The 27848-nt window shown below is 47.7% G+C and overlaps 1 protein-coding gene across 1 annotated transcript in view; it reads right to left on the reverse strand.

Moving 5' to 3' along the window:
* LOC146812212 (protein-glutamine gamma-glutamyltransferase E-like) overlaps nucleotides 1–23086 on the reverse strand; it is a 240122-nt gene extending 217036 nt beyond the window's left edge. Inside the window, exon 1 of the mRNA XM_085619243.1 lies at nucleotides 22994–23086. Within this exon, the coding sequence (XP_085475369.1) occupies nucleotides 22994–23009 (16 nt within the window). The 5' untranslated portion in view covers nucleotides 23010–23086. The remainder of the gene's footprint in view (nucleotides 1–22993) is intronic.
* Between the last annotated feature and the right edge of the window lie 4762 nt (nucleotides 23087–27848).

Here is a 27848-nt window from a genome sequence, read left to right on the forward strand (position 1 = left end):
AGCCTGAACGTGATCCTTTTGCTGACGGGGAGCCAGTGCAGGTCTCTCAGGTGGGCTGATATGTGGCTGTTGCGAGGGATGTCGAGGATGAGTCGTGCGGATGTGTTCTGTATGCGCTGGAGTCTTTTCTGAGGTTTGACTGTGGTTCCTGCGTATAGGGCGTTCCCGTAGTCTAGTCGGCTGGTGATGAGGGCCTGGGTGACCGTCTTTCTAGTTCCGGTAGGGATCCACCGGAAGATCTTACGGAGCATGCACAGGGTGTTGAAACATGAGGATGAGATGCCGTTGACTTGCTTGGTCATCGTGAGAGAGGAGTCCAGGATGAATCCCAGGTTGCGTGCATGGTCAGTGGGTGTAGGTGCGGTGCCCAGTGCTGTGGGCCACCAGGAGTCATCCCATGCGGATGGGGATGGTCCGAGGATGAGGACCTCCGTCTTGTCTGAGTTCAGTTTCAGACAACTAAGTTTCATCCATTCCGTGATGTTTTTCATTCCTTCCTGGAGGTTGAGTTTGGCGGTGGCTGGGTCTTTGGTGAGGGAGAGTATCAGCTGGGTGTCATCGGCGTATGAGATGATGTTGAGGTTGTGTTTGCGTGTGATGGCAGCGAGGGGGCTCATGCAGATATTGAAGAGGGTTGGGCTGAGTGATGAGCCTTGGGGTACGTCGCAGATGATTTCGGTGGCCGCGGAAGGGAGGGAGGCGGACTCTCTGGGTTCTGTCGGAGAGGAACGAGGTGATCCAGTCCAGAGCTTTACCTTGGATCCCGGCATTGTGGAGGCGGGTTATTAGGGTGCGATGGCAGACTGTATCAAAGGCGGCTGAGAGGTCGAGGAGGATGAGGGCGGTTGTTTCCCCTTTGTCAAGCAGGGTCCTGATGTCGTCGGTGGCTGCGATGAGGGCGGTCTCGGTGCTGTGGTTGGCTCGAAATCCGGACTGGGATGGGTCGAGGGAGCCATTGGCCTCGAGGAATGCGGTCAGCTGTTTATTGACGATCTTCTCGATAACTTTTGCAGGGAAGGGAAGAAGAGAGATGGGGCGGAAGTTCTTGAGGTCTTTATGGTCCGCTGTGGGTTTCTTCAGTAGGGCGTTGATCTCTGCGTGCTTCCAGCTCTCTGGGAAGGTGGTGGATGCAAGGGAGTTGTTTATGACGTTCCGTAGGTGGGGTGCGATGATGGTGTTGGCTTTGTTGAAGATGTGGTGAGGGCATAGGTCGGGAGGAGAGCCTGAGTGGATGGTGTTCATAGCATGGGCAGTGTCTTCAGTGCTAATGGGAGTCCAAGCGCTGAGGGTGGTTGTAGGGGGCGTTGGTTCGGTGGCTGGGGGCGGAGTCTGGGTGCCGAAGCTGTTGTGTATATCGGCAATCTTGCGGTGAAAGAACGTGGTGAGGGAGTTGCAAAGGTCTTCCGACGGTGTGACATCATTGCTGCTGGCGCTGGGGTTGGAGAGCTCTTTTACGATGCTGAAGAGTTCCTTGCTGTTGTGTGTGTTATTGTCCAGCCACTCTTTGAACAAAGTCTTTTTGGTGGTGTGGATCAGCTGGTGGTGTTTGCGAGTGTCGTTCTTGAGGGCTGTCAGGTTTTCTGTCATCTGTTCGCGGCGCCAGGTTTTCTCGAGGGTTCGGCAGGATTTCTTTGATTCTATGAAGTCGTCGGTGAACCATGTGGTTTTCCTGTTGCCAGGCTTGACTGAAGGGTTCTTCCGTGGTGCAAGGGCATTGGCGCAGTTGATGATCCACTGTGTGAGGTTGTGGGCTGCGTCGTTGGTGTCAGTAGTGTTGATTGGTGGGTTCTGGCTCAGTGATGTGGTTAGCTGGTCTGTGGTGACTTTGCTCCAGCATCTGCGGGGGATCTGTTGCGGGCGGTGGTGGGATGTGGTCTTCTTAAAGGTGAAGTGGATGCAGCTGTGGTCAGTCCAGTGTAGTCCGGTGGAGTGGCTGAAGGCAACGTGGCTGCTGGCAGAGAAGATGGGGTCGAGCGTGTGACCGGCGTAGTGGGTGGGGGTGTTCACCAGTTGCTTGAGTCCGAGGTTGGTGAGGTTGTCGAGCAGGGTGGTGGTGGTGTTGTCGTTGTTGTTCCCCAGGTGGAAGTTCAGGTCACCTAGGAGGGTGTAGTCTGATGAGGCGAGGGCATGTGGGCTGATGAAGTCGGAGATGGCTTCACTGAATTGTGTGCGTGGGCCTGGGGGTCTGTAGATGAGGGTTCCTCTGAGGGTGGTCTTGGGGTCGGTGTGGATCTGGAAGTGTAGGTGTTCGGCAGTGGTGAGGGCATCTACGGAGTTGGTCGTGATGCCGATGGCGTTCCTGTAGATGATGGCGATTCCTCCTCCGGTTTGGTTGACGCGGTCCTTTCGAGTGATCTTGTAGCCGTCCGGGATGGCTATGGCGATGTTGGGGGCTGAGGAGGCGTTCATCCAGGTTTCTGTGAGGAAAGCGACATCTGGTGCTGTTGTGTCGAGGAGGTTCCAGAGTTCGACAGCGTGCTTGTGGACGGAGCGGGTGTTGAGTAGGATGCACTTGAGGTGGTTGTTGTTGTTGCCTGGTCCGGGTGGTGTGGTGCAGGTTCGGACGCAGGTGTATTTGCAGACTAGGCAGGAGAAGGGACCGTGGGTGCGCTTCGGGGTGCCTTGGTAGCAGGCAGATGGTCGGCCGGTGTCGAGTGCGTGGAGGGTGGTGGTGTTGTATCTCTGTCGGGTTTCTTGGTTTCGGCGGGGGCCAGGGGTTCTGATGCTGGCCGCGGTCCAGGCGCGGACGGGCGCAGATGGGCTTGCCTTTGGCGTGCGTCCGCTGCGCGGCCTCCATATGAGGAGCTGTGGGAGGGAGGAGCAGCTGGGAGGCGGGAGCGGGGCAGCGAATAGGGCACCAGGGGGGCAGGGCCGCGAGGGAGGCAGCGGCGGGAAAATGCGAGTGAGGGGAGCGGGTGGGGGGTGATACAAAAAGGAAAAAGGGGGCAGGGGTGGAGAGGGAACAGAGGGCACCAGTGAGTGAAAAAGACAACAGTGAAAGAAAACAGTCAATCAATGGCAACACAATAAAGGTCGGAATCAGGCAAACCAAGCAGTTCAGGACACAGCAGGTAGCGGCAGCGGGACAGTGGCACAGGAGGACCGTGTGGTGGCTGAGAGGGGCAACCTACCTGGTGACAGGGTCAAGGGTCGCTCCCTTCACCACCGCGCGGCCTCCATATGAGGGGCTGTGGGAGGGAGGAGCAGCTGGGAGGTGGGAGCGGGACGGCGAATGGGGCACCAGGGGGTGGGCCGCAGGGGAGGCAGCGGTGGGAAAGCGCAAGGGAGGGGAGCGGGTGCGGGGTGATGCAAAAAGGAAAAAGGGGGCAGGGGAGAGGGCACAGAGGGCACCAGTGAGTGAAAAGACAACAGTGAAAGAAAACAGTCAATCAATGGCAACACAATAAAGGTCGGAATCAGGAAAACCAAGCAGTTCAGGACACAGCGGGCAGCGTCAGCGGGACAGCAGCACAGGAGGTCCGTGTGGCGGCTGAGGGGGGCAACCTACCTGGTGACAGGGTCAAGGGTCGCTCCTGCATGTGATCTTGCAGTAGGATTTTTCCCCCAAAATTACTCCTAATCACTCAAATGGTAATAATCCAGTTATTATAGGTAAGATCACGTCAAAGAGTAGTGTGGAACTACTGAAATTACTGTGATGCAATTAAAAGTTTGCCCAGGCCTAGTACAAATCCCATGTTAGGAGTATGTAAACATTTACAACTCCTAAAATGGGATTCCAAAAGGTTGCAGATTCACAGTTTGGAAGGAGTGTATTGTGGGTATCATGTATCAGTGGTTTACAATCTGAATCCGTATTTTGCAAACTGACCTAATAGTACATAGTTGTTGGACCTGGCCCTCTCTGTGGGGTCACCCCCAAACCTTTTAATTTACCCTCCACTTTTTTGTTGAATTAATTTTTGTTGGCCTTAGGCCTCTATGCACTTTACCGCTGTTAACGAGTGCTAAAGTACTTGTGCTCACTATGCTAAACCTGATTTGATTTGCTTACACCTGATTGGCTTATTTAATTTACCTATAAGTCCCTTGTAGAGTGGTATACCTAATAACAGGGCCTGTAAATTAAATGCTACTAGTGGTCCTCCAATACTTATTGTGCCACCCACTTAAGTAGCACTGAATGCAGTCTTAAACTGCCAATTTGACTTGGCAATATAACCCCCCTTGCCAAGCCTTAAAATCCTCTTTCATTGCATGAAAGTCACCCCTAAGGTAGGCCCTAGGTAACCCACAGGGCAGGGTGCATTGTGATTAAAAGTTAGATATGTGCTTTTAAGTTTAAGTTATATATGTCCCTGTAGTGAAAATTTCCTTACTTGACTTTTCACTACTGTGAGGCCTACCTGTCCCATATATCACAGTGGGTTGCTTTATTACATTTAATAGGTGCTAATGTTTGATTAGGGCCAGGTAGCAAGCTCATGTTTGGTACCTAATAAATTGAAAGGAAAGATCTTCTTTAATGGTAAAGTTGGATTTTTAATTACAATTCTGAAAACACCACTTTTAGATAGTTTGCATTTTCAAGCCCTTTTATGTCTGTAGCCTATCTTGGGTTACATGACTGGGTGTAAATGTCAGTCAGACTTTGTGAATTCCTCCCAGACAGCCACACAATAGAGGGATTAGGTGTGCCTGAATGGGTCATCTTCTGGCAGCATGGGGTGGGGCTAAGGCCAACCCCACTTGCAACTAAACAGGCTGTGCACTGCGTTCACACAAATTACTTTTCATCTCCAAATTTTCACGGCAGCAAGCTTGGAGCCAGTGAAGGAGAATCAGGAAATTCCTTGTACTTCATAGAACATTTCTAGAAGTTCTTCCAGAGGAAGGGCACCATGGTAAAAAATAGGACCTTCAGATACACTCTTAAGTTCACTCTTGGACCTGCGGAGGGCTCTCTGAGTACTGCCTGCTGCTGTGACCTGCTGTGCACTCTACAAGACTGCTTTGCTGTTCCTGGGAGCAGTGATGGCTTGCACATGTAATGCTGTGGGGCTGTGAGGCAGGGCAGGGGTGGGGCAGGGGCAGGTGGGGGTAGTAGAGTTCGACAAACGACATGAAAGATTAAAGTAAATAAATAAATAAATGAAACCACTTACCTTGCGCTCCCCGCATGGCCGAGCTGGCGATGCGGCGAGCGCACGGTAAGTGGTTTTATTTATTTATTTACTTTAATCTTTCCCGTGATATGTCAAACTGTACTACCCTCCACCCTGCTGTCGTACTTTGCAATTTGGGACCACGTAGGAGGCAGGGCCCTACCCCTGTCTATCCCGGTATTAGCGAACCGCGAATGGTCAATGCGGTATGTACAAGTGCTTTGTGTAACGTTTTAGCTATGAATGCACTGTGTATACGCTATTATACATCACTACGTGGGTTCCATTTTAGAGCGGTGGCCATCTTATGGTTGCCCTCACATAGGCTACATAGCAAGAAGCAAATACGGGCCTTTTAGAGCACATGTGCCTTTCTTTGACTTTTCTGTGACCTGGGCAGCTTGGCTCCGCTGCCCCAGGTCAGTCCGGTCTCACGAGCTCCCCGTCCTCCGGCCACCTGTGATTAGCATCAGGGCTTGACACACCATAAAGCCTTTACATTAAACACGAGCCTCCAGCTAATCTCTTTCGCACCTGACTGTTCCTGCTTTATGGCTTGTTTTCCAAACAGGAGATGCTCATGTTTATTGGGGCCTATCGATATCTGATGTGGGATCTGAGCCTTGCTGGGTAAATAATTGCGGGCTGGCTTAACTGGAATGTGGGATGGTCATCATGACTCTGCCTTTTCGTTTGTAATGTATACTTTATATGGCCATATCGTAAACCAAGGAATGTGTGCCTGAAGCAGGATATTTTGTATTCAAGGAGAAGCCTGTTTCTGTGATTTTTAGCAGTCTCCTGAGAACATACACGCTGTTGTACTTCTAGGATACCTGTAATTGGTCTGCAGCCAATAAACTGATCTTTGACTTCACCCAGAAGACTCTGTGTTTTTGTAGGTCTGAAACAGGAAGAACCCGAAGTCATAGGGTGTGTTCTCCTGCACCGCTGGGCTTTAAATTCCCAGTACTTCAGTTGGCGCCCAACTCGGCGCGATTTCAGCGGTACCGGTCCAAGCCAGAGGTTCATGAGGAGCTTCGTGTGGAAATTCTGGAGGAAGGCCGCCACTTCATCGACCCCTGCATGTCGACGTGGTCCGAAAGTCTTTTCTGCGAGGTTCTCCGCATCTCGACGGCTACGAAGGACTGCTGCCCTGATTAATCGCCCTGTTTTGGACCCTTGACGATTTTGGTAGAGCGAAACAATCGAGAGAGTCTTCTGGTGACGCCATTGATCATCGATATTCAGTTAAGTATAAGTGGAGCGTCTCCCAGTTTGAATTTGGTATCCTGCGGGAATATTTTGATTTGGAGTTTGCAAACCCCAAAGCCAGAGGACTCGTGTATTCACGAGACTATCGTAATCGATAATCCTTTGAAGTTTGGAACTAGACTAGTGAGCGAAGATGCCTGGTGCTAGTGTATTTGGTAATTGGTTTTGTTTGAGTTGTGGGAGGGATTTCCAGTTAGAGGATTCATGTCCGGTTCCTCCAATTGGAACTCCAACTTATGAGCTTTATGTAAAACATGGCGTGGGCCCCATTGCATATAATGAAGTATGGATCCGATACACCAGAAAGGACGGTGTTTTAAAATGGCCCCAAAATGGTAGTTTCGATACAGATATCTTAGATAATTTGGAAGTGAAATTGTTTAAAAAGAAAGCCCTGCCGGCGGTGTTTGATTCTTTCCGCCTATGGCGAAAGGAAGCCAAACAGAAGGAAATTAAGCTAGCGAAACGAAATAAGAGAGAAAGAGGTATGTCAGTGATGCAAACAGCTGTGCAATTTAAAGATAATGAGGAGGAACAAATGAATGAGCAATTGCACAGACAGCGCAAACTAGGGATTGATAAATGTTACCCTGTTTTGTCACCCCTCGTGCAAGATGAGACAAAAGAGAAAGAGAAAGATTCCCTAATGTCCCATTTGCTAAGTTCGCCACCCCCATATGCGCAAAACGTCACGGCACCTCCACAGCTTGTAAATGTGCAGCCTCCAGTAAATATTCCGCAAGCCTTCCCGCAGCCGCCAGCTCCTCTTCAGCTGGCTCCTATCCCTGCAGTGAAGCCCTCTCAAGGGCCGCCAGTCTTGTTACCTGTTACCCCCGCGCTTCCTGCGACTTTGCCTAGCACGCCAGCGGCTTCCCCTGGCGCTCCTTCTTACACTACCCAGGTACCTGTATCTGAATCTGTTTTTCTTCCCTCTGTCTATCCCCCCGTTTTCGCCTCAACTTCTCCTTCAGCACGACAACGACTAGCTAATGTAGTTACTAGTCTAATATCGCCTCTCTTTGGGTCATCAAGCGCGACTCCTGGTTTACAGCGTAAACAATTGCGTAGTCAGCTGCCTGGTCGAGACGAGAAAGAGGTGTTAGATCATCTGGCGCGTAGGTGGATTGGTTTCCCTTCACTCTATGATGTGGAATCAGTTGTTAACGTTTTTCACCAATGGGATGCCCCAAAGCAGAGGTATGTCTTTGATAAGATGTGTGAATTCCTCTGTGAGGAATTGGAGGATAATGGTGCAAACCCAAACCCACAGGAACTGTGTCGAGTGCGATTTGATTTTGAAAAAGGTACAATTGTGGGCCCCAATGTAGATAAAGCAGTTGTAATTTTACTGTCCCTCAGAAATGGGGATTGTCAGCAGTCATTGTTTGAGCAGGATTTCCCTGTGGGGAAGAAGGTAAAAGCGCGCCAATATCCAATGCGTGAGGTTCCTCCAGTTTGGAGACCTGGTGATTTAGCTGCTAACCCACCTGTTCAGCCATATTTTCAGCGTGTTTGGGTGCATGTCCCATGGAAGCAATCTGAGGTGTTAGCACTTAAGCAGACATTGTCTGACCCCCGTAAAAACCCTACCGGTTATTATAAGGAGTTATCACAAACTGCAGAATCATGTGTAATTAATCTGGCTGACATAGACATGTTGTTTGGGAATGTGGTTCCACAGCCTTTATGGGGATCCATTCGTAATGTAGATCACGCTGCAGAATTGGGTAACACATGGGCTAATATCATTGCTGCAGATGCTGGCCAAGTTGGTGGCGCGAAACCTGACCCTTTAGTAGCAGAACTCCCTGGTCGAATTATTACATACATGAAAACTATAATGCCTGCGATGCGCGTAAATTGGGATAAACTATCCGCATGTAAGCAGAAGAAAGATGAGACAGTGTCTGATTTCTTCACCAGGTTTGAAGAAACGTTTATCGACCACAGTGGTCAAGACATGAGCACTGAAGGTGGCCAACGGTTATTTGTTGATAAATTTGTGCTGAATCTACTTCCCGAGTTGTGTAAAACATTAAAAGACTCAGAAAGTTCTCGGGCTGTTTCCTCTTCAGCGCAAATACTGGCTACTGCACAGTATTATGAAAATAGAGACAAAGATGAGAAGGATAGAACAGATAAGAAAACGAAAGAACTAAAAACAAAGGTCCTTTTCCAGCTGGCCTATCCGCCACGTGGAGGACAGAATAATTATAGGCAAACACAAGGTATCTATCAGCAGCCCCAACAATTTCAGAATAATCAGCAAATGAATGGGTATTATCAACCACGAATCCCTGTAGGTCCCAACCAATGTTCATATTGCAAAGAGGAAGGTCATTTTAAATATAGTTGCCCTAAATTAATGCAGCGTAACAGTAATGCGTATGGCGCAAGAGGTAGAGGTGGTCAGCAAGCTCCTAGAGGCAGAGGGCGTGGAAATGTTCCCCAGAACGTGCGTCCTCTTCCGCCTCAAAATACCATAAATAGCTTTGATCAGCAAGCCAACGCGACTGGTAATACAGCTCAGTACTACAATAATGATTATTATGCAGAAGATGACAATGTAGAAGATAATGATTACTAGGACAGCCGTAGACAGAGAGAGGGAGTTGTTTCAGTGCCAGTGGATCAGAGCGGACCTTATGTTAAAGTAACTACAGCAAATGTAACGGAGCCCTTTCTGCTGGATACTGGTGCTGCAAAGAGTTCAATCATGCATTCAAAACTCCCTGGCGCGCCTTTGTCTGGCGAAATGAATGTCTCAGTAGGTTCTTCTGGCGCCCCAGTTAGGAACCCGATTTCTAGTCCTATGTCACTTTCTGTTGGACCTTGTGAGCTAAAAGCACCCCTCATTCTAACAACAGGTTGTGGAGAAAATTTGCTAGGATTAGATTTGCTAAAAAGATTGCATGCAACGCTATATTGTTCTCCCTCAGGAGTACAACTTACATTAGGCAAGAAAGTGATTTTCCCGATGTATTTGTCTAAAAATGCAATGCCACCTGAATTGTCATCCCTTCCGGATGTCCTTTGGGCTACTGGTCCCAATGATGTGGGTCTTATGGAAATACCGCCATATGTGGTCACTTTAAAAGCCAATGTCAGACTGCCACGTATTCCCCAGTACAAGATCTCCAATGAAGGTCAGAAAGCATTGTTAGCAATTGTCAGTGATTTGATTAAAAAGGGTGTAATTGAAGAGACAAGAGGCAACGTTTGCAATAGTCCTGTTTTACCTGTCTTAAAACGAACAGACCCTTCACAGCCACCTGTTTACAGATTTGTGATTGATCTTAGAGAGGTTAATAAGATTGTTGTGCCACAGTTTCCAGTTGTCCCTGATATAACTGCCTTGTTAACCATGATTCCAGCCTCCGCTGCATGGTTCTCAGTGATCGATCTGAAGAATGCTTTCTTTAGCATCCCAATTGCAGAGGAGAGCAGAGACATTTTTAGCTTTAGTTTAGGAGGTCGCAGCTTCCGCTTTAAACGCGCTCCCCAGGGCTACTGTGAAAGTCCATCAATATACAGTCAAGCTTTAAAAGCGCAGCTTGATGCACTTGTTTTACCTAGTGGCGCTATCCTTATTCAGTACGTTGACGATTTACTAATCGCCGCGTATACTGAAAAGATTTGCAAAAACGCTACCTTGTCATTGTTGCGTCATTTGTCTGTCTTCCATCACAAAGTGTCTCTCTCAAAGCTGCAATATTGTCGACAAGAAGTGACCTACTTAGGTCATCTCTTATCGAAGGAGGGAAGGAAACTGACCCCAGAAAGAATTCAAGCCATTGCACAGTTGAGTGTGCCAAGAACACAGAGAGAAGTGCGTGCTTTCTTGGGCATTACTTCATACTGTAGGCATTGGATTCCCAATTTTTCCTTGTTGGCAAAACCTTTGTTAGCATTAACATGCAAAGACACACCGAATCCTATTCCATGGTCTGAAGAGTGTCAGAAAAGTTTTGTGGAATTGCGTAATGCATTGTGTTCAGCTCCTGTGTTGGGTACCCCTGACTACAGTAAGCCTTTTACATTGTATGTTCATGAAAAAGATGGTTGCGCATTATCAGTGTTAACACAGCCTTTTGGCGATAGACCGCGTCCATGCGCATATTTTTCGTCAACCTTGGGCCCGGTAGCGTGGGCATTGCCAAGTTGTCTGAGAGCCACAGCCGCCGCAGCTATGTCTATTCGACAGACTGCTGGCCTAGTAATGGATCATACATTGATTGTTATGGTTCCACATGCTGTGGATACATTGTTAAACAGGACCAAGACACAACACTTAACTAGTGCGCGATTATCTGGTTATGAGCTGACACTGTTAGCAAACCATATACACATAAAGAGATGCAACACGTTGAATCCAGCTACACTATTACCAGTTCCAGCAGACCTAGATGAGATTGAGCAACATGATTGTCTGTTCAGAACAGAAGAAGAGACGAAAGGGAGAGTAGATCTTAAAGATACTCCCCTGACTGAGTATGATGGTACCTTATGTGTGGATGGTTCGTGTTTCAAGCTTCCGAATGGTGATACGACTGCTGCATATGCTATCACGACTTTGCACACGATTGTGGAAACTGCGCGTGTGCCACAAAATTCGGCTCAAGCAGCAGAATTGATTGCCCTTACGAGAGCATGCGTGTTGTCTGAAGGAATGAAAGTGAACATATATACGGATAGCCAATACGCCTTTGGCGTGGCTCATAGTTTTGGGCGATTGTGGAAAGAACGTGGGTTCCTGACTTCGCATGGAGCTAAGATTCAGAATGGCAAGTTGGTGAATGATTTCCTTGAGTCGCTGACCCTACCGTTACAAGTTGCGATTATGAACTGCAGTGCGCACAAGAAAATCACTGATGATGTTGGTCGTGGTAATGCGTTTGCTGATGAAGTCGCAAAAGAAACAGCAAAAGATGTGAAGACTCGAATGTATGTTGCAGGCCCTGCCAGATGGGTTGGTGATGTTGGAATGTGTGAAAACACAATAGAGAGTGTAAAGTCCCTTCAGGCTGAAGCCACAGAGAAAGAGTTGAGCAAGTGGAGAGAAAGTATGGGTAAGTTGGATGAGAATGGTTGTTGGATTGATTTGTCAGAACATAGGCGATGGTTGTTACCTGATGCATATGTGCCTCCAGTGGTTACTATGGCACATGGGATGGCACATATCAGTACGAAAGGAATCTGTAAGTTGTTGGCTCCAGTATGGCAGAATGCTGGAATTCCTAAGTGTGCAGAGAATGTGGTCAAGAATTGTATGGTATGCTTGAAGTACAACCCTGGTAGGGGAACCCCAACTCCAGCCGGTCATTTTGCACCTCCATCATATCCATTTGAAGTTTTGCAGCTAGATTTTATCCACATGGAAAGATGCAACAACCTGAAATATGTATTGGTGGTTGTCTGCGCTTTTTCAAAATGGATAGAGGCCTATCCCCTAAAAGACAACACTGCTCTATACACAGCCAAAGCCCTTGTGAAGGAATTCTTCCCTAGGTTTGGAATGCCAAGAATGGTGTGGAGTGATAATGGGAGTGAATTTGTGGGTCAAGTGATGAAGAATGTGTGTGAGGGAGTAGGGATAAAACAGAAATTCCACGCTGCAAATCACCCCCAATCAGCTGGATTAGTAGAGCGCTACAATGGCGCTCTAAAACTCAAACTGGCCAAAATCCAGGCGAGCTCAGGTCTTAAATGGCCTGACGCTCTGCTTTTAGCACTCCTGTCCACCAGAATGACCGTGCATTCACGAGTGGGACTTAGTCCCTACGAGGTCGTTTTTGGCCGCCCGGCCAATGTATGGGGTGTGCCAAGACCGACAAAATTCAGCGAAATCGAACATCCAGTACTGCTTGATTACTTGTATGAATTGACGGCTAAATTACGTGTTTTACACCAACAGGTGCACGATACTCTTCCCCAGGCCTCTGAGGCTCCAGGACACCCTATCGACCCAGGCACGTGGGTCTTGGTAAAAAATTTCCAGCGCAAAAGCAACAATGAGCCTCATCTCGTACTTCTGTCTACAAGATCAGCTGTTCGAGTAAAGGGGAAGAAGAACTGGATCCACAGCACCCACGTGAAAAGGATCCCTTTGCCTCTGCCGTATGACCAGTGGGTCCAGGAGGGTATCGCAGACTCTGAAACAGACACTGTACCTCGTTTTGTGCCATTCAGTGATGCACGCATAAAAGGCACAACTTCAGTACAACAGAGTGACGATATTCTGCAAGAAGCTGTGCCACCATCAATTCGATTGGACACTACAGAGCCTGAACTCTTGTTTCAAGATCAGACAGTACCTGGCCGTTTTCATTATAATCTAAGACCAAGGCCTATGGACAAATAAATATTCTTTTTCTTTTACCTTTTTATTTTTTGATAACCAGAGCTCTCCCATCTGAAGGACTTTCTTGATTTTTGTTTTTCGAACCACCATCCGGGTTCAGCCGCAGGGTCGCGGTGCCAAGACTTTGGGGTACAGGCCGAAGACGTTAGGTCAACGGTTCTGGTTGGTCTAGGGCGTTCCCTGGACTGACAGGCGTACTCCTTAGCAGAAGATACTCACCCGCCGTGAGCGGCACGATTAGAGGATGGAGTTTTTCAAGATGGAGAGACTCACTGAGGAAATGAACTTTAAAGCAAGAATGTGTAAAATAATGAAGAGCAAACGCTTTGTATTTTTATGTCTGTTTATATTATGTAGTATGGTAGTGTTTACTGTAGGATTTGTATTCTTCTCCTCTCAAGAGCCCATTGCACCCACTGTACAGCCTATACCTCCTCCTACTGTCTCCTCACACTCTTTTCACCCTCTGCCTGAACATGAACAAACTAGACGGTCTGAGTTTGTAAACAACTCGTTTATTCAGCTCCTGCACCAGCACCAACTAGTCATGAATACAACCAATTGCTGGGTGTGTGGTTTAATGCCACATACCATTAATAAGGGTATTCCCTATCTAGTGCTGCCGTTTAGTTACAATGGATCGTCATGGGCATTCCAGACCATGTTTCTCTTTGCACTAGATGCGTACTCCCCGCGACAACCGCGTTCCATCAGACCTAGCACCAATAATAAAGCCTTAATGAAAGGAGTTGCCGATATGAGCAGAGATATCGATGCATACTCATCTATTCCCAAAGAAGAGTTGAGAGCTTATGTAGGGTGGAACGCGACGGGGTATAGTATTAGTCTGGGTGAAAGACAGCGAAAAATCTCATCCCCAATCTGGGTCGTACCCCACATAGGTCGGTTCTGTTTGCAAGGTAATGGTCAGAATCCTAGAGCTCAACTGAGAAGAAGTGACTGTACTGAAACGTACACTTTTCCGTCACAGTTTTCCCCTGCGTTTTTGGCTGCCAAGGGTACATATTTTATCTGCAATGACCGAGCATATACATGGTTGCCCCCTGATTTCTCGGGCACATGTTATATTGCAAATCTGCTACCGCCAACATTCACTGCTGCCTCCGACTATCACAAGACCAGAGTTGTGAGAGGCGTGATTAGTAAGGAGGATACTGCTGGTCAGGAAGCGGGAGACTTCTTTTTGGGTTTCCTGCCGTTTTGGGGACCTATGGTCAATAGTAGGAACCTGAGACAACTGACTCGTGTGGTTGAATCCACTGTTAATGTTACGGCTGGTGCCCTTGGTAATTTGACAGCTGAGCTCCAAGCGGATCGCCTCATGACTTTGCAGAACCGCATGGTTCTAGACGTCATACTTGCAGACCGCGGTGGGGTATGTAAGGTTATCCAATCTAGTTGTTGCATTTTCATACCAGACAACGCTCCAACAGTTTATCAAGCCATCTCCAAACTACATAAAATATCTGAGTCCATACACGTGGATAAAGGAGATTGGTCACTGGTGGGGTGGTTCTGGGAACTGATATCTGCCTGGGGTTGGAAAGTTTTGATGGTCATTGGAATGATCTTAGCCATCCTTTTCCTGTCCTGTCTGTGCATACAGTGTGCTCCTGCGATATGTGGCCTGTGTGCTACATTGTGTGTAAGGAAACCTGTATCGAGGGACGAGCTAAGTAATAGGATGATGCTACAGCAACACCTCCATGACTTCATGAATATTGACCTAGACTCGGATTGATGTGAGTATAGTTATTGCCTATGTAAGAGCAAAAGGAGGGTCTGTCGTACTTTGCAATTTGGGACCACGTAGGAGGCAGGGCCCTACCCCTGTCTATCCCGGTATTAGCGAACCGCGAATGGTCAATGCGGTATGTACAAGTGCTTTGTGTAACGTTTTAGCTATGAATGCACTGTGTATACGCTATTATACATCACTACGTGGGTTCCATTTTAGAGCGGTGGCCATCTTATGGTTGCCCTCACATAGGCTACATAGCATGAAGCAAATACGGGCCTTTTAAAGCACATGTGCCTTTCTTTGACTTTTCTGTGACCTGGGCAGCTTGGCTCCGCTGCCCCAGGTCAGTCCGGTCTCACGAGCTCCCCGTCCTCCGGCCACCTGTGATTAGCATCAGGGCTTGACACACCATAAAGCTTTTACATTAAACACGAGCCTCCAGCTAATCTCTTTCGCACCTGACTGTTCCTGCTTTATGGCTTGTTTTCCAAACAGGAGATGCTCATGTTTATTGGGGCCTATCGATATCTGATGTGGGATCTGAGCCATGCTGGGTAAATAATTGCGGGCTGGCTTAACTGGAATGTGGGATGGTCATCATGACTCTGCCTTTTCGTTTGTAATGTATACTTTATATGGCCATATCGTAAACCAAGGAATGTGTGCCTGAAGCAGGATATTTTGTATTTAAGGAGAAGCCCGTTTCTGTGATTTTTAGCAGTCTCCTGAGAACATACACGCTGTTGTACTTCTAGGATACCTGTAATTGGTCTGCAGCCAATAAACTGATCTTTGACTTCACCCAGAAGACTCTGTGTTTCTGTAGGTCTGAAACAGGAAGAACCCGAAGTCATAGGGTGTGTTCCCCTGCACCGCTGGGCTTTAAATTCCCAGTACTTCACTGCCCTGCCCTGCCCCGCCTCACCGCCCCACAGCATTACCTGTGTGAGCCGCCACTGCCTGGAAGTACTGCTTTGCTACCTGGAGTCTGCCATGAACCCTCATAGTCCAGCCCTGCTGTTGAGCCCAGCATCTCCTCCTAAACCCAGGACTTCCAGAGTTATTGCAAGGGGCTAGTTTGCTGGTCTCCTGTTCAGAGCCACAGTTACACAAAAGGCTCCCACCATATTAAACCTGCACCTGGACCAAGCTTGAGTGAGTCCTGACCTCCTAGCCCCACCCTCCACAAGTGGTATCCCACCAGTCCTGGACTAGGCCTGGGCGTAGTTCGCGAAGTAGCACTTCGCGAAGCTACGCAAAGTGAAGTTCGCACTACGTGTAGCACTTTGCGAACTGCGTAGTACCTTGTTCGCACTGTGCCAGATGTCGTTTTCAATGATTGCACAGTGCGGACAAGCAACCGGCACTGTGCAATCATTGAAAATTGCATCTTGCACAGTGCGAGCTGTAGTTTTCTGCTGCTCGAGTAGATTTTTACTCGAGCTTCAGCTTTCTCAACGCGAACTGGTAGTTTCTCATCACGAGCGGTCGCGAGCATACGCGACCACTCACAATGAGAAACCTGACCTCCTCGCGTTGGGAATTTCGCCGGGAGGTTTATTTTCCATGCTCGCGATCGCCAACTTGAAGTTGCTGATCGCGAACAAGGAAAAAGTCTCGCCGGGATGTCATTTTGCTTGCTCGCGGTCGCCAACTTGACGTTGAGGACCGCGAGCAAGCAAAAAATGACCGCAGCACTACGCAACACTACGCTACGCGTGTTCGCACTGTGCTACGTGCAGTTCGCGTAGTGCGAAGTAGCGCGAACTTCGCAAACTACGCGAGCGTAGCGTAGTGCTTTGCCCAGGCTTATCCTGGACCCTTGGTTGTCAAGCTAAAAGTGCCCAGATAGCCAAAATTGAGTACTTAAAAAGTTTTTGCCCAGAAACTGCTCTGATAACCAGGAGGAGACCGGGACCAACCAGCTCACCTATTAACCTGAGATGCATCGCTGGTCGGATTGACTTTGCAGCTTCTTCCATTACTTTTTCTCCACAACTGCAAATCCTTTTCAGCTATCTTTTGCCATAGAGGTATCCGAGCCCCTGGAACTGTCTTCAGCTACAGCCCTCTGCCTCATAAAAACGACTAAGCCCGAACGTAGAAATCTTAACCACAGATATGACCCAAGGCTCTTCGATGATCACTCGCCCTCCTCAGTCAACTCCGGGAAGCCTTGCCCCACTGAACTTTACCTTCTCAGAACACTTTTTCACAAAATTTCTTTTAAATACAATGGTAAGAGCAGACAAGGCCCAATCCACTTCTTGTATATGAACCTCGCTTCATCGCGGTTGGCCATATTTTTCGACTTTGACCCAGTCTCGCATGACCAGCTTTCTGGGGTTGGCGCTTTGAGTGTTTAGGCTCTAGTTTTCACTAGAAACTTTCAAAACTCATAACTCCAGTTCCACTAATAGGATTTTTATCTTTTTGACGTCAAATAATATATTAAAATGTACTCTATTGTTTTAATTGGTAGGGTCTTTTTCTTGTGTTGTATTTTCACTTTATCACTGTTTGTGTGCTGCATAAATACTTTATACATTGCCTTTAAGTTGCGCCAGACTGCTTGCCATACTACCCAGAATTAAGCACAGGTTAATTTACTGACTTTTTGTGGTTCACCCTGCAAGGGACTGTGGCTGTTGCTTTATCAAGGCTCACACCTTAGCCAACCAACAACTCAATTCCTCCCACTAGGTAATTTCGCAAATATGTTTCTTTTCACAAAAGATTGCTTGCAAATTGCAAACACTTTTTGCGGCCAGAGTTTTAGTATATCTGGCCCATAATTTTTAACTTCAGTACTTTCCTGGATTATTCAAGTAAAATAAAAATAAAATGGAATTATCGATTCTAGGTGTGCACAGCTTGAGGCTGTAAAGCTGCTTGTAAACATTGATTGACTTAAAGTGGATTGTGTTTGGCAATAATTGGCTCTCTTCTTATCTCAAATAAAAGCATTTTCACATTTGAAACCCCATTTAAGTGAATTAAAGTGTTGGGCTCAGGGAGATTAAGGCCACAGCCTTGATGTGAGATCAGATTGAGCTCCCATAAGGCTCACCCCATAGGAAAGAACCATTAAAAGAGTTCAGTATTATTCTATGGGAAATGCAAAAAAATACACAAAGATTAATGTCCCATATGCAATTCATGGACCATGTAGCTGTGAGTGAACAGGGTATGGTATATGTTAATGCTTCATTCTGCTGATACTGTTAACCAGACTAAACAATCTTCTGACTTTATCAGTCCTCCAGAAGAGACATTATTTTCTGCAAGTCATGGAGCAATGCAACTTTAAAGTTAGGTCATCTAATTATTAGGCCTGGCTCCTCAGCTTGAGAATACTTTTCATTGAATATGCAGGCAGGCGTGTTGAAGGGTAGGAGCTGACAGACAGTGCACACAACGGAAAACTCCTCTTACGGTGCAGGTTTCCACATGCGTTAGCCCATGGAGCAACCTTCTACCTTTAACTAGGTTGCGACAGCAGACTGCTATTTAGTCTGTGCCACCTTGTAGTCGCACACAGATGTGGTCCGCTCTGATCTAGCAGGGTTCTTTACCCCACCACGTCCACCTACTTGTTACTCACGGTATTTGGTCCTGTAGAAGCGCCAAGGATCATTCTGACCAACCAGGCATGAAACATGTTGACCTTTAGTTACTAAGGCACATTACGCCCTCTCAGTAAATCATGACCTATGGGTCTTTTAACCTGACAAGGAAACCTACACATTCAATTTTACTCACCTTCGGTATCCCTTAGCCAGTTTTATCGTTCATGCACCCATTCACTGCCCACACAGAGCCCTCTTTTTTTCACACCCACACTCATCTTATGGCAGTTTATACAAAAGATCTCTGCTTAAGCGACACTTCGGGGGACCTGTAGGGCATTGCAGCACCAGCCCGACGAGGAGCAAACACACGATGATGAAGCATGACATCCTTTGGGGTGTGTGAGGGCATCAAGAGACAAGACTTGCGCTTGCCTCTAATACGAGAGATTTAGACCTAGGATCTCATTCCCTTCTTCCTTTTTCTTCCTTTTCTTGCCTGTGGGTGACTATCTACGTCCACACCTGGAACAGTTACACCTTATTTGATTAGTACTTTTCATAGGTGCCTCAGTATGTGCCCACAAATCTGACCTCTAGTCAACAAGAATTGATCAGTTCTAGCTGCGGCAATGGATTTATTCCAGGTAGCCCTCTCTGTCTGAAGACATTCTCCAACCTCAAACCGCAAGACAGAAGTTCCAAAGGGGAAACAGGCTTCATTAGCAGGTGCTGGCCCCACTTTAGCCCTGTATGGGAGCAGGAGACTGGTGCCACCATGTCCTAGAAAAATATATTTGAGCAGGCAGACCAGTAAATTTCAATGCAGTAGCAGAGAAGTATGCTTCCCTGCTGGTCCTTGAGGTGGGTCATCTAGGGGTGGTTGAATTGGTAAACCAGTCATTGGTAGCAAGATCTATCTAATCTTTAAAAATGCAAGAGAATCCTACTCCCAGTTTACCAGAAGGTGATCTAGTTTCTGTTCTGGGTGTCGTGTTTTGGAAACACAACTGTTACAAGATTGCATGCACACAAATTCAAATGCCGAATTCCTATCTCACTTTAGGGTTGCCACATTTTCTAGCGGAACATACTGGCCAGTTGTCGCCATTTTAAGATTGTGCAAACGCCTGGACATGATACTTAAACAGAACCTTATATGCAATCATTTGTAATAACATTTTATCAGCAGCTTTCTGTTTTTGTTTAATTTAATTATTAGTCAAGGATCATGAAGTCAGCTCTAGAATACATTTTAAAATGTATTCACTGTTTAATGGATGTAGGTATAAGGGGAACAAATACCAGCTATGATATCAAAATACTGGTCATACTGGCAAAAAACACACATGTCGTCCAGGTGGCAACCCTACTTGTGAATAGCTATGTCCCGTCTCCCATTTTTATTCTCAGCACTACATAGGAACAGAGTTGGGCTAGGTTATGGGGCAATCTGGCAGTGCCAGAAGGGCTGGTGTGACAGATCAGTGTAGGGGTGTTTTTGGATGTTTGTGGGCCTGTGTTATGGTCTGGTGGGCTGGTAGTTACTTTTGATTTCCCTGATATTACCGCCAACATTGCCTGCAGCTAGAACAAATTGATACAGTCTACTATACCTTGCTAACACTTATCTAGCATCAACCACAAGTTCAAAACTGGACCTATTTGCAAGTCGGGCCACTTTTTAAGAAATCTGATTCGCTAATGGGGGACACTCTTATTTTGGTGCCCGGACCTATTCTTTGTCCCTGTCTGACCCTGCTTAGGAGCTCTCCTGTTGTGTGCTCACACTTACACACTGCCTTCTGTTGAAGAAGGATCCACTGAGTCCCCTGGATCCGTTCTACAGCAAGTCTATTCAAACATAGATGTCTTTCTTAGCAGCTCCTAAGAGTTTCTTGACATTCATTCGGCATAGAGCCAAAAGGGGTGCGAAGACTTTTCGGGTTCAGTCTGCAAACTTTTTTGACGTTGCAGATTTTAGTCCTTTTCTCATTCTGCTAAGATTCAGGATTTTCCTTAATTTTCTCAGCTGCAAAGTGTTTTTTTTTAAATTAGCAAGATAATTTTCACTCGGGTAGAAACCTACCAGGTCATAACGACCAGCAGACTAAATTGGTTTTTATCATTTCTTGTTGGGAAAATGTATGCAGTATTTTTGTCTCAAATGTTACATTAGTTTTTTCTCAGCATATTGGTTTTGCGGTGTGTCCAACAGACATATTTGTGGGTTGCATAAGCACTGCAAGTGCTGCCCTCCTGTGCCTGCAGCACCCTCCCCTGGGTCCAAACCCGGACTGACAGTCCCCCTGCATTTCCATGGTGGGCTGTAGCCTTTGGTGGCTGTTTTTAAGGGGGAGGTGGCACTGCTGGTGCCTATTTCACTATATTCAGCTTTCCCAGCTAATTACAGCTGACACAGGGGGGGCTTTAAAAGAGAGAGAGAGAGAGAGAGAGAGAGACGCCAAGGTGGTGGGAACTTTTTGCCTGGGTTGCCATCCATGCCACAGACTGGCAGGCCGCCATAATGGGACATGATCAGTTTCATCACGTCATTGAGGAGTTAGTCCTACGCTGTCCCCCACCCCTCCAGTCCTCACTGCCTCATTGTAGGAGCCACCAATGAAAATGGCGAAGAGTTACTCTGCCACTAAAGCCTTCGGGGTCCCCATTGGAAATTAGAAATTACCACGTAAACTGGTAAATCCGGGCCTGCTTCCTCTTGTAATCAGGGACATCTAAAGCATTTTGGGGGCCGAGGCCAAGCATATTTTGGGGGCCCCCATTAGGAACAGTTTTCAATTTTTGATCTTTCATGCCCATCTTTGGCCGAGTCACTGACAGCACACAGGCACACTAGTCCATATTCTAAATGTGTTTAAATCTAATATTTAGGGAAAGTGATGTGTTTTTTTCACTATTGTAACACAACAGCAGCTCATTAATATCATTCCAAATAACTTCTGTGACACCCTCCCATTTCTCATATGTGAGGTCATGATTTGATGCAAAAGAAACATTTTTATGGATGTTGCATGTAACATAAATACATTTCTCAGTGAAAAATGTCTTGAATAGACACTCGCACATCACCCCCATTAAAAATAAAACAAAAGAAAACGGTATTTAAATCAATCTGTTTAAGAATTACCTAGGGTAATTAGGGCAAGACTCTCTGAAGAACCGAGCTGGTTTTATCAACCCCCCCCCCGCCCCCGCCCTCTCCCGGAAAGCTGGGACCCTGTGCCTGAGCCCACTTTGCTCTTGCCTTAAAACGACTCTGCTTGTAATTCCTTACTTCACTCATCTCACCCATCAGACATGCTACAACAGCTCATTAAAGCAGGTGCATTTATGTAAAAGAGTAACACGCCATCCACACTATGCAGAACCCACACTCACAGGACGAATCAGATAGAAACTTTAAAGCCATTTTGCAGTTATAAATCACTCTTAGGGAAACATTCCATACCTCTAATCTCTAGTAGGGTGTAGCGGTCCTTTGATAATTACCTGGAACTAGGCTCTCAGGGCACACTGACCCTTTCCACTATTGGCTCTTAGGGATCATGCTGGTAAACAGGCCTTACAACGAATCCGTCACCCAGCATGCAATTACAACGCGGTTGTTACAACGACCGCGTTGTAACAATGCATGCCATTACCCAGCAAGTCGGAACAACGACTTGCGGAGGGGGGAGAAGGTGTTGGATTTAAAATCCAACACCTTCCCTACTGTCCGCACAGACTGGAGTTGGAATAATAAATATACTATTACAACATCCAGCGCCCCCCTCCGCAAGTCGTTGTTAGGACTTGCGGGGTAATGGTATGCGTTGTTACAACGCAGTCGTTGTAACAACCGTGTTGTAATTGCATGCGGGGTGATGGTATGCTTCATAAGGAGGCATATTCACCATGCTAGAGTCATGTGACGAACATCGCAACCTCAACCCCCTTCCTTCCCGTTCCCCCCTGGTTTTTTCTATGTACCATAGGCGATACAAATACTGTCAATTTACTTGGTACTGGTCTACACCATACTTAGTCTTACTGGTAATACAGCTATTTTTGTGCTCTTGATCGATCACATCTTTTCTGATTCGTAATATTGCGGACGCTTTCCTCTACCGTGCCCACGCTCATCTGTCTAACTTCTCTGACTCTGCTGTACCAATTTGTTCTGTGCAATCAACTGTATTTTCATGTGCATCTTGTATTGCTTGGATTTTGCTTGTATCTCATGTATTTCTGAATTTTTGTGCCTTTTTCATTTTTAACTATAAAAAAAAATTTACTACAAAAAAAAGGCATTTTGAAAGTCAACCCAAATTAGAAAACACGCTGCTATGTCATACGCATTCCCTCCCAAAAATGCCAGTAATGTAACATAGTAGCATAGTTCTTGAACAATACATTTCGCTTTGGTGTGTGGACACGCCCCTCAGCAGCTGGACTGCTTTTCAGGCAAGGAAATCGACACACATGTGGCTAGCATGTGGTAGTAAATGCATTCAAGGTGTGAAACCTAAAAAGGGAAGTTGTCATCTTTATCAAAGCTTCTGGGTCACTTTCGACTTGGTAACAGTTTTATTTGATCCTGTCATGAAATATCTCCTTGTATTTCTAGTTTAAAACTGTGCCTGGTGATATTATTTCGGTTTCTTTACATCACTGTTATCAATTCAAACAGGAATTGCAGAAAACATTACATTTCTGTATACAAATGTTTGCCGTCATAAATGGTCCGCATTAGCAATTAATAATTTGCTTCTGACAGTATATATTTTTTCTATTAGTTACATGCGATATTGAATAGTGCAGCAGTGTATACGATACATTGATCCCACGAGAGCCATTAAAGTAGACTTAGGTTCTACAATATTAACCTCTTCCTTACCTCCTTGGACTGCCATGGTTGTTCTCCACTCTTTGCTGTCAAGTTCACTGAATGTAACTGCGACTGTGGGGCTGCAAGTGAAGCAGGTTTTAGTGGAGTGACATATCCCACAGCAGGGCACTTCCTCTAATTTAATCAAGCACATGCAAATGAGCAGGAGGGGAGGGCATTCTATATCCTGTCCAGTTTTTTTGCTGAGATCTCCACAGAAACACGCTCAAATATGAACACACACATTAGCAAAAATGGTCTCTGGCCGAATCTTAATAAAAAATAAAAAAAGGCGTGTTACAGTACATCAAGGAAAATGAGCGTCCACAAAAAAATAACCCCACACATTCGATTAAAAATATTTGTATAGTAAATAACGAGTAATTAACGAGTGATGCTATTGTCTGTCTATTGATATTCTTTAGGCTACCTGTGGGATTCCGCTTCTTGGCTTGCACACACATATGTCAGCAGCGACTCGAGGGCTTTACTGAATGAACCGATTGATTGAACTGAGTGTCCTACCTTCTAAAAAAGGGCAAAATCTGTTCGTTTTTTTACACGTGAAGGATGGCCTCACTTCGTGCAAACTGAAACTGACACTAGGCTCTGATCATGAGTGAAGCGGACAAGGGGGATCCCCTTATGGAAATCTACGCTGCTTGATCACAACTGGCCTGGTATTCCCACACCATGGGGCATGTGTACAAGCCCCTATCGCCACGGGAGAGTTACTTTTCATGCCGTTATGACGTTTCCGTGATGATAGGGGCTTCGCCTTATTTACAAGGCAGAGTTAAGCCACTTAACGCTGCCTTGTAAATAAGGCCCCCTTTCACGCTATGCTTAGCGTGTAAGGGGTGGGCAGTGGGTGTTGTGGTGGGCATTCCACCCCAACAACCATTGATTCTGATGCTGCCCCCTATTTACAAGAGCAGCGTACATAGGAGCCTGGTCTTAAGTTGGAGAAATGACGAGAAATGCTTTATTTCTCCTCGTTTTTGCTGTTTCCTTGTGTGCTGCTTTGTGCAAAATGATTTGGATTGTTTATGTGTAGGAAGATGAACCTTCCTTCAAATAAACAATCCTTAAAAAAATGACATTTTGTAACTTCCATGTGCGCTGCATTAAGCAGCACACATAGAAGAGACAAAATGGCATTTTAGGCTTGTATATGTGCAGGAAGGGTCACCTTCCTATACATAAACAATCCTCCCTTGAACGCAGACACCCTTGGGCTATGGTGCCTGCACTGGCGCTACCCTGCTAAGTGTAGCGCTATCTCAGGGGGAAACGCAAGGCTGCACAATATCCTTGTAAATATGGCGCAGCCTTGCTTTTCTGAAGTGGCGGAGTGAGGCATTAAGCTATGACGGCTAACACCTCACTCCGCCTATTCCTTGTACATATGCCCCCAAGTTTTCCAATATTTTACAACTAACAATTCCAGCTGGTAAAAACACACAAAGTTTTGGTTGTAACAACAGCTAAGTCTCATCTGCCCCCCCTGACTTTTTTCTATAGCAAGTACAGAAGCCCTGTGTTAGAACTGGGATTTCTGGTTGGCTAGGGCTTGCGCCAAAGCCAGGCAGAAACCACCACTCTAGTCAGGGCAGGGAAGTTACACGCCAAAGATAACCCCTGCTCACCCCCTTGGTAGCTTGGCACGAGCAGTCAGGCTTATCTCTGAGGCAATGTGTAAAGCGTTTGCGCGCGCACCCAGCAACAACACCCAAGGCCCACCACAAAGGAAACTCCACACAAGGTATTCTATAAAAATAGCCTTTGTATTATACAAAACACATTAGATAAAAACACACAGTTTACAATGTGCCAACAGGCACGGGCAGAATTTACAAGGGATTATATGTACAGGGGACAGGGCCACATGGACCACTGTCAGGAATTAGCACTTTTTAGAAATAGCACTTAGAACATAGGAATAAAATTACTATAGCACAAAATAACATATAGCACACAACCAGTAACCACTGGTAACATGTAAGTATCACCTACGCAACCCTAACCACCTTAGGAGAATGTCACGCAGGGAACTAGGACCTCACTAGCACCACCTGTACTAGGAGAAAACAAACAACCACCTAAGTATCACAATACCTGTAGGGGTAATAGCACGTTACACATGATGCATCACATTCAGAGGTGTAAGGAAATAAAACACATGATGCATAAAATACATTCAGCGGTGTAAAACAAGGCACATGACGCATAATACCCATTCAGAGGCGCCGGGCAAGGAAAAACACATGATGCATAAAAACACATTCAGAGGTGCAGGTTAGGAATCATAGCGAGAAACTCACATAAGCCACCTCCTGTGGCAGTCCCTGGGCCAACTGGCCTTGTCGGGGCTAGGACGCCCTGTCCCAGTAAGGCTGCGCCAGCTGCACAAGCCACAAGCGTAAGATCCCAACCTAAACGTGGCAGCTGCCCACTAAGTGCTGGGCAGCTGTAAGACAATGTTACTGGGGCCAACGTTGGAGCCCCACAGGGCTCTGGGCAGGACTAATGCCCCCAAAGCAACGTAGGAGCCACGTGGGCTCAAGACCACAAGAAATGCCCCCTAGAGCCTCTCTGGGCTCTAATCAAAGAAATGCCCCCGTTTGGAGCCTCATGGGCTCGAAAAGGATGGTACCACTAACGTTGGAGCGGCCCGCTGCCTTCCGGGGCCGCTCTGATTGCCACCAGGATGCCCCCGTGTTGGTGGAGTCTCTCAGGGTTCAGGAGCAACTATTGTACCTGACGCGCCGCCGCTGCCCACTGTCAGGCGGGGAAGCGGAACAAAGGGGAATGAGCCTGGCGCCCTCTGCTCGGACGTTGCTAGGGGGACGGGGCAGCACCGAGAACCGTGCCCGTCTCGCTCCCCACCCCCCAGATGCTAAGCCCCACTCACCGGAATGAAGGCGCTGGCTGCTGGTCACCGGCAGCGCTACGGTGGAGTCCCGCTTCTGGGACTCTGGAAACCTCCGGACGCCGGCACCACTCCCCGGATTCTCCTGACTTCCTCCCTCACCGTCCAGTGCAGGGTGGGCTCCCGCCTGGATTCTCCGCTCCACGGAGCAGCGTCGCTTCCTCCCGGGCCAACAACGTGGGTGAGGGCTTCCGGGCTCCGGCTAGGCCCCGCCCATGTCACAGGCCAGATTGCCTGACTTCCTGCTTGGCCGCGGCTCGGGCCGCTGCGGTGATTATTCCACCAGGCGCGATGCGGGGTGGGCACCCGCTCAATTAAAGAAGCAGGCAGCGGGGTGGGCACCCGCAGATTAAATATACCAACATAAGCGGGGTGGCACCCGCGAGGATCGCCAGAGGGGGAATCCCTACGTCGGGGTTCTCCTGTAGAGGATCGCAGCTCAGCGCTGCTGGGGCCACAAATAAAGCGCTCCTAGCGCTATGAACGAAAGAAGAGCGCTTCCAGGCGCTTAGGGGATAAAGCAAGTCCAGCCAAAGTCTCCAAAAGCAGGGGGGGGCAAAGACTGGGCCCAGGGGCCAGCTCACAGGGCCCTCCAGCAGGGAGGCAGTCCCCAGTGGCGGTCCCTCCTGGCGCCCAGCAGCAGCAGGCCCCCCTCAAGTTGATCCTGCAAGAGAACAAATTGTAAGGGGACACAGCCCCTTTTTATACAGTAAACCCCTTTGTCTCAAGGTGCAGGGAAGGGGCGAACCAGTTACAACTGGTTCCTGAGCACTTTGTTTTGCTCAGCCCCTCTCCCTATTCACTGGACAGGCCAGGGTCATCAGACGCACCACAGGGGCCGGAGCCAGCATTGTGTGGGGAAAGCCCTGTTCTATTCAGGACCCAGGTGTACTCCTCCCCAGCCATCAGTATGCTAAACTCCCTATTCACCACTGGGTGACTCCTCCTGACCCTGGGGATTCCCCTAGCCCGTCACATGACCTCAACCAGCCAATCGTCAGACAAGCCACACATTTCACACTGCACACAGAAGTGCCCACTTCTAGAAGTGGCACTTCCACACTAGGTACATGCACGCCGCACACATCATTGCGAAGCATTCGGTCACACGAGTCCGCACATACCAAACTTGAGCCTGCACTCCCCATGCATCAGGAACTACCAGGGACACATACATTCCCCCATGCATTCCTATGGGAGGGCAGGCCAACCTCACTACACGCATGCACTTTACCCTGGGACACAGTGGTAAAGTGCGCAGAAGTCAAAAAATCACTAAACCAAGTCACCAACAAAAAGCAAAAAGTTTCGGGGTGAACCTGCCAGAAGGGCTGGGTCCAACACAACCCCCTTCCAGCCAAAACGCAGGGTAGACCAATCACCACCGTGAAGGTCTTCCCTGCTTTGGACGATAAAACACGGACGCAGGCCCGCAACGGCAGGGACACTCTCTGGTTTTACGCCACTCTGAACCCACGTGGTTCCCTCTGAAAGAACTCGGCGGACCAACTGGGCTACCCCACTGGTACTCCTCAGTTGTCCGCGGCCAGGACCAGGCCCTAGGCCATCTAGGCGCCACTGGTCCTTGCCTAACCACAGAGTGGGGGGTAGTAACCCCTGGCACATAGCAGCCATTCTCCACTCTACCTCTCATCAGGGTGGTTCTAAACATCCACTGATCTTCCAGCCCAGGGTCTGAACCCTCAAGCTGACCAACAGTCACGGGCGAGGTTCTCCTCCCCCTACCGCTTCTTCTAGGGTTCCGTCCTCTCTTCCTCTGAGAGGCACCCTCAGAAATCAACTTTCCCACCAGCTCAGGACCTCTCCCTGAGAACTGGTCTCCCAACCTAGGGTTTAACCCCTCAGGTTGCACCGGGGTCAGAGGTGGGCTCTCCCACCCTCTGCACCCCCTTCCAGAGTCCTGCTCCCTAC

The sequence above is a fragment of the Triturus cristatus genome, chromosome 7 (assembly GCF_964204655.1).
Source record: "Triturus cristatus chromosome 7, aTriCri1.1, whole genome shotgun sequence".
In the NCBI taxonomy this organism is placed as follows: Eukaryota; Metazoa; Chordata; class Amphibia; order Caudata; family Salamandridae; genus Triturus; species Triturus cristatus.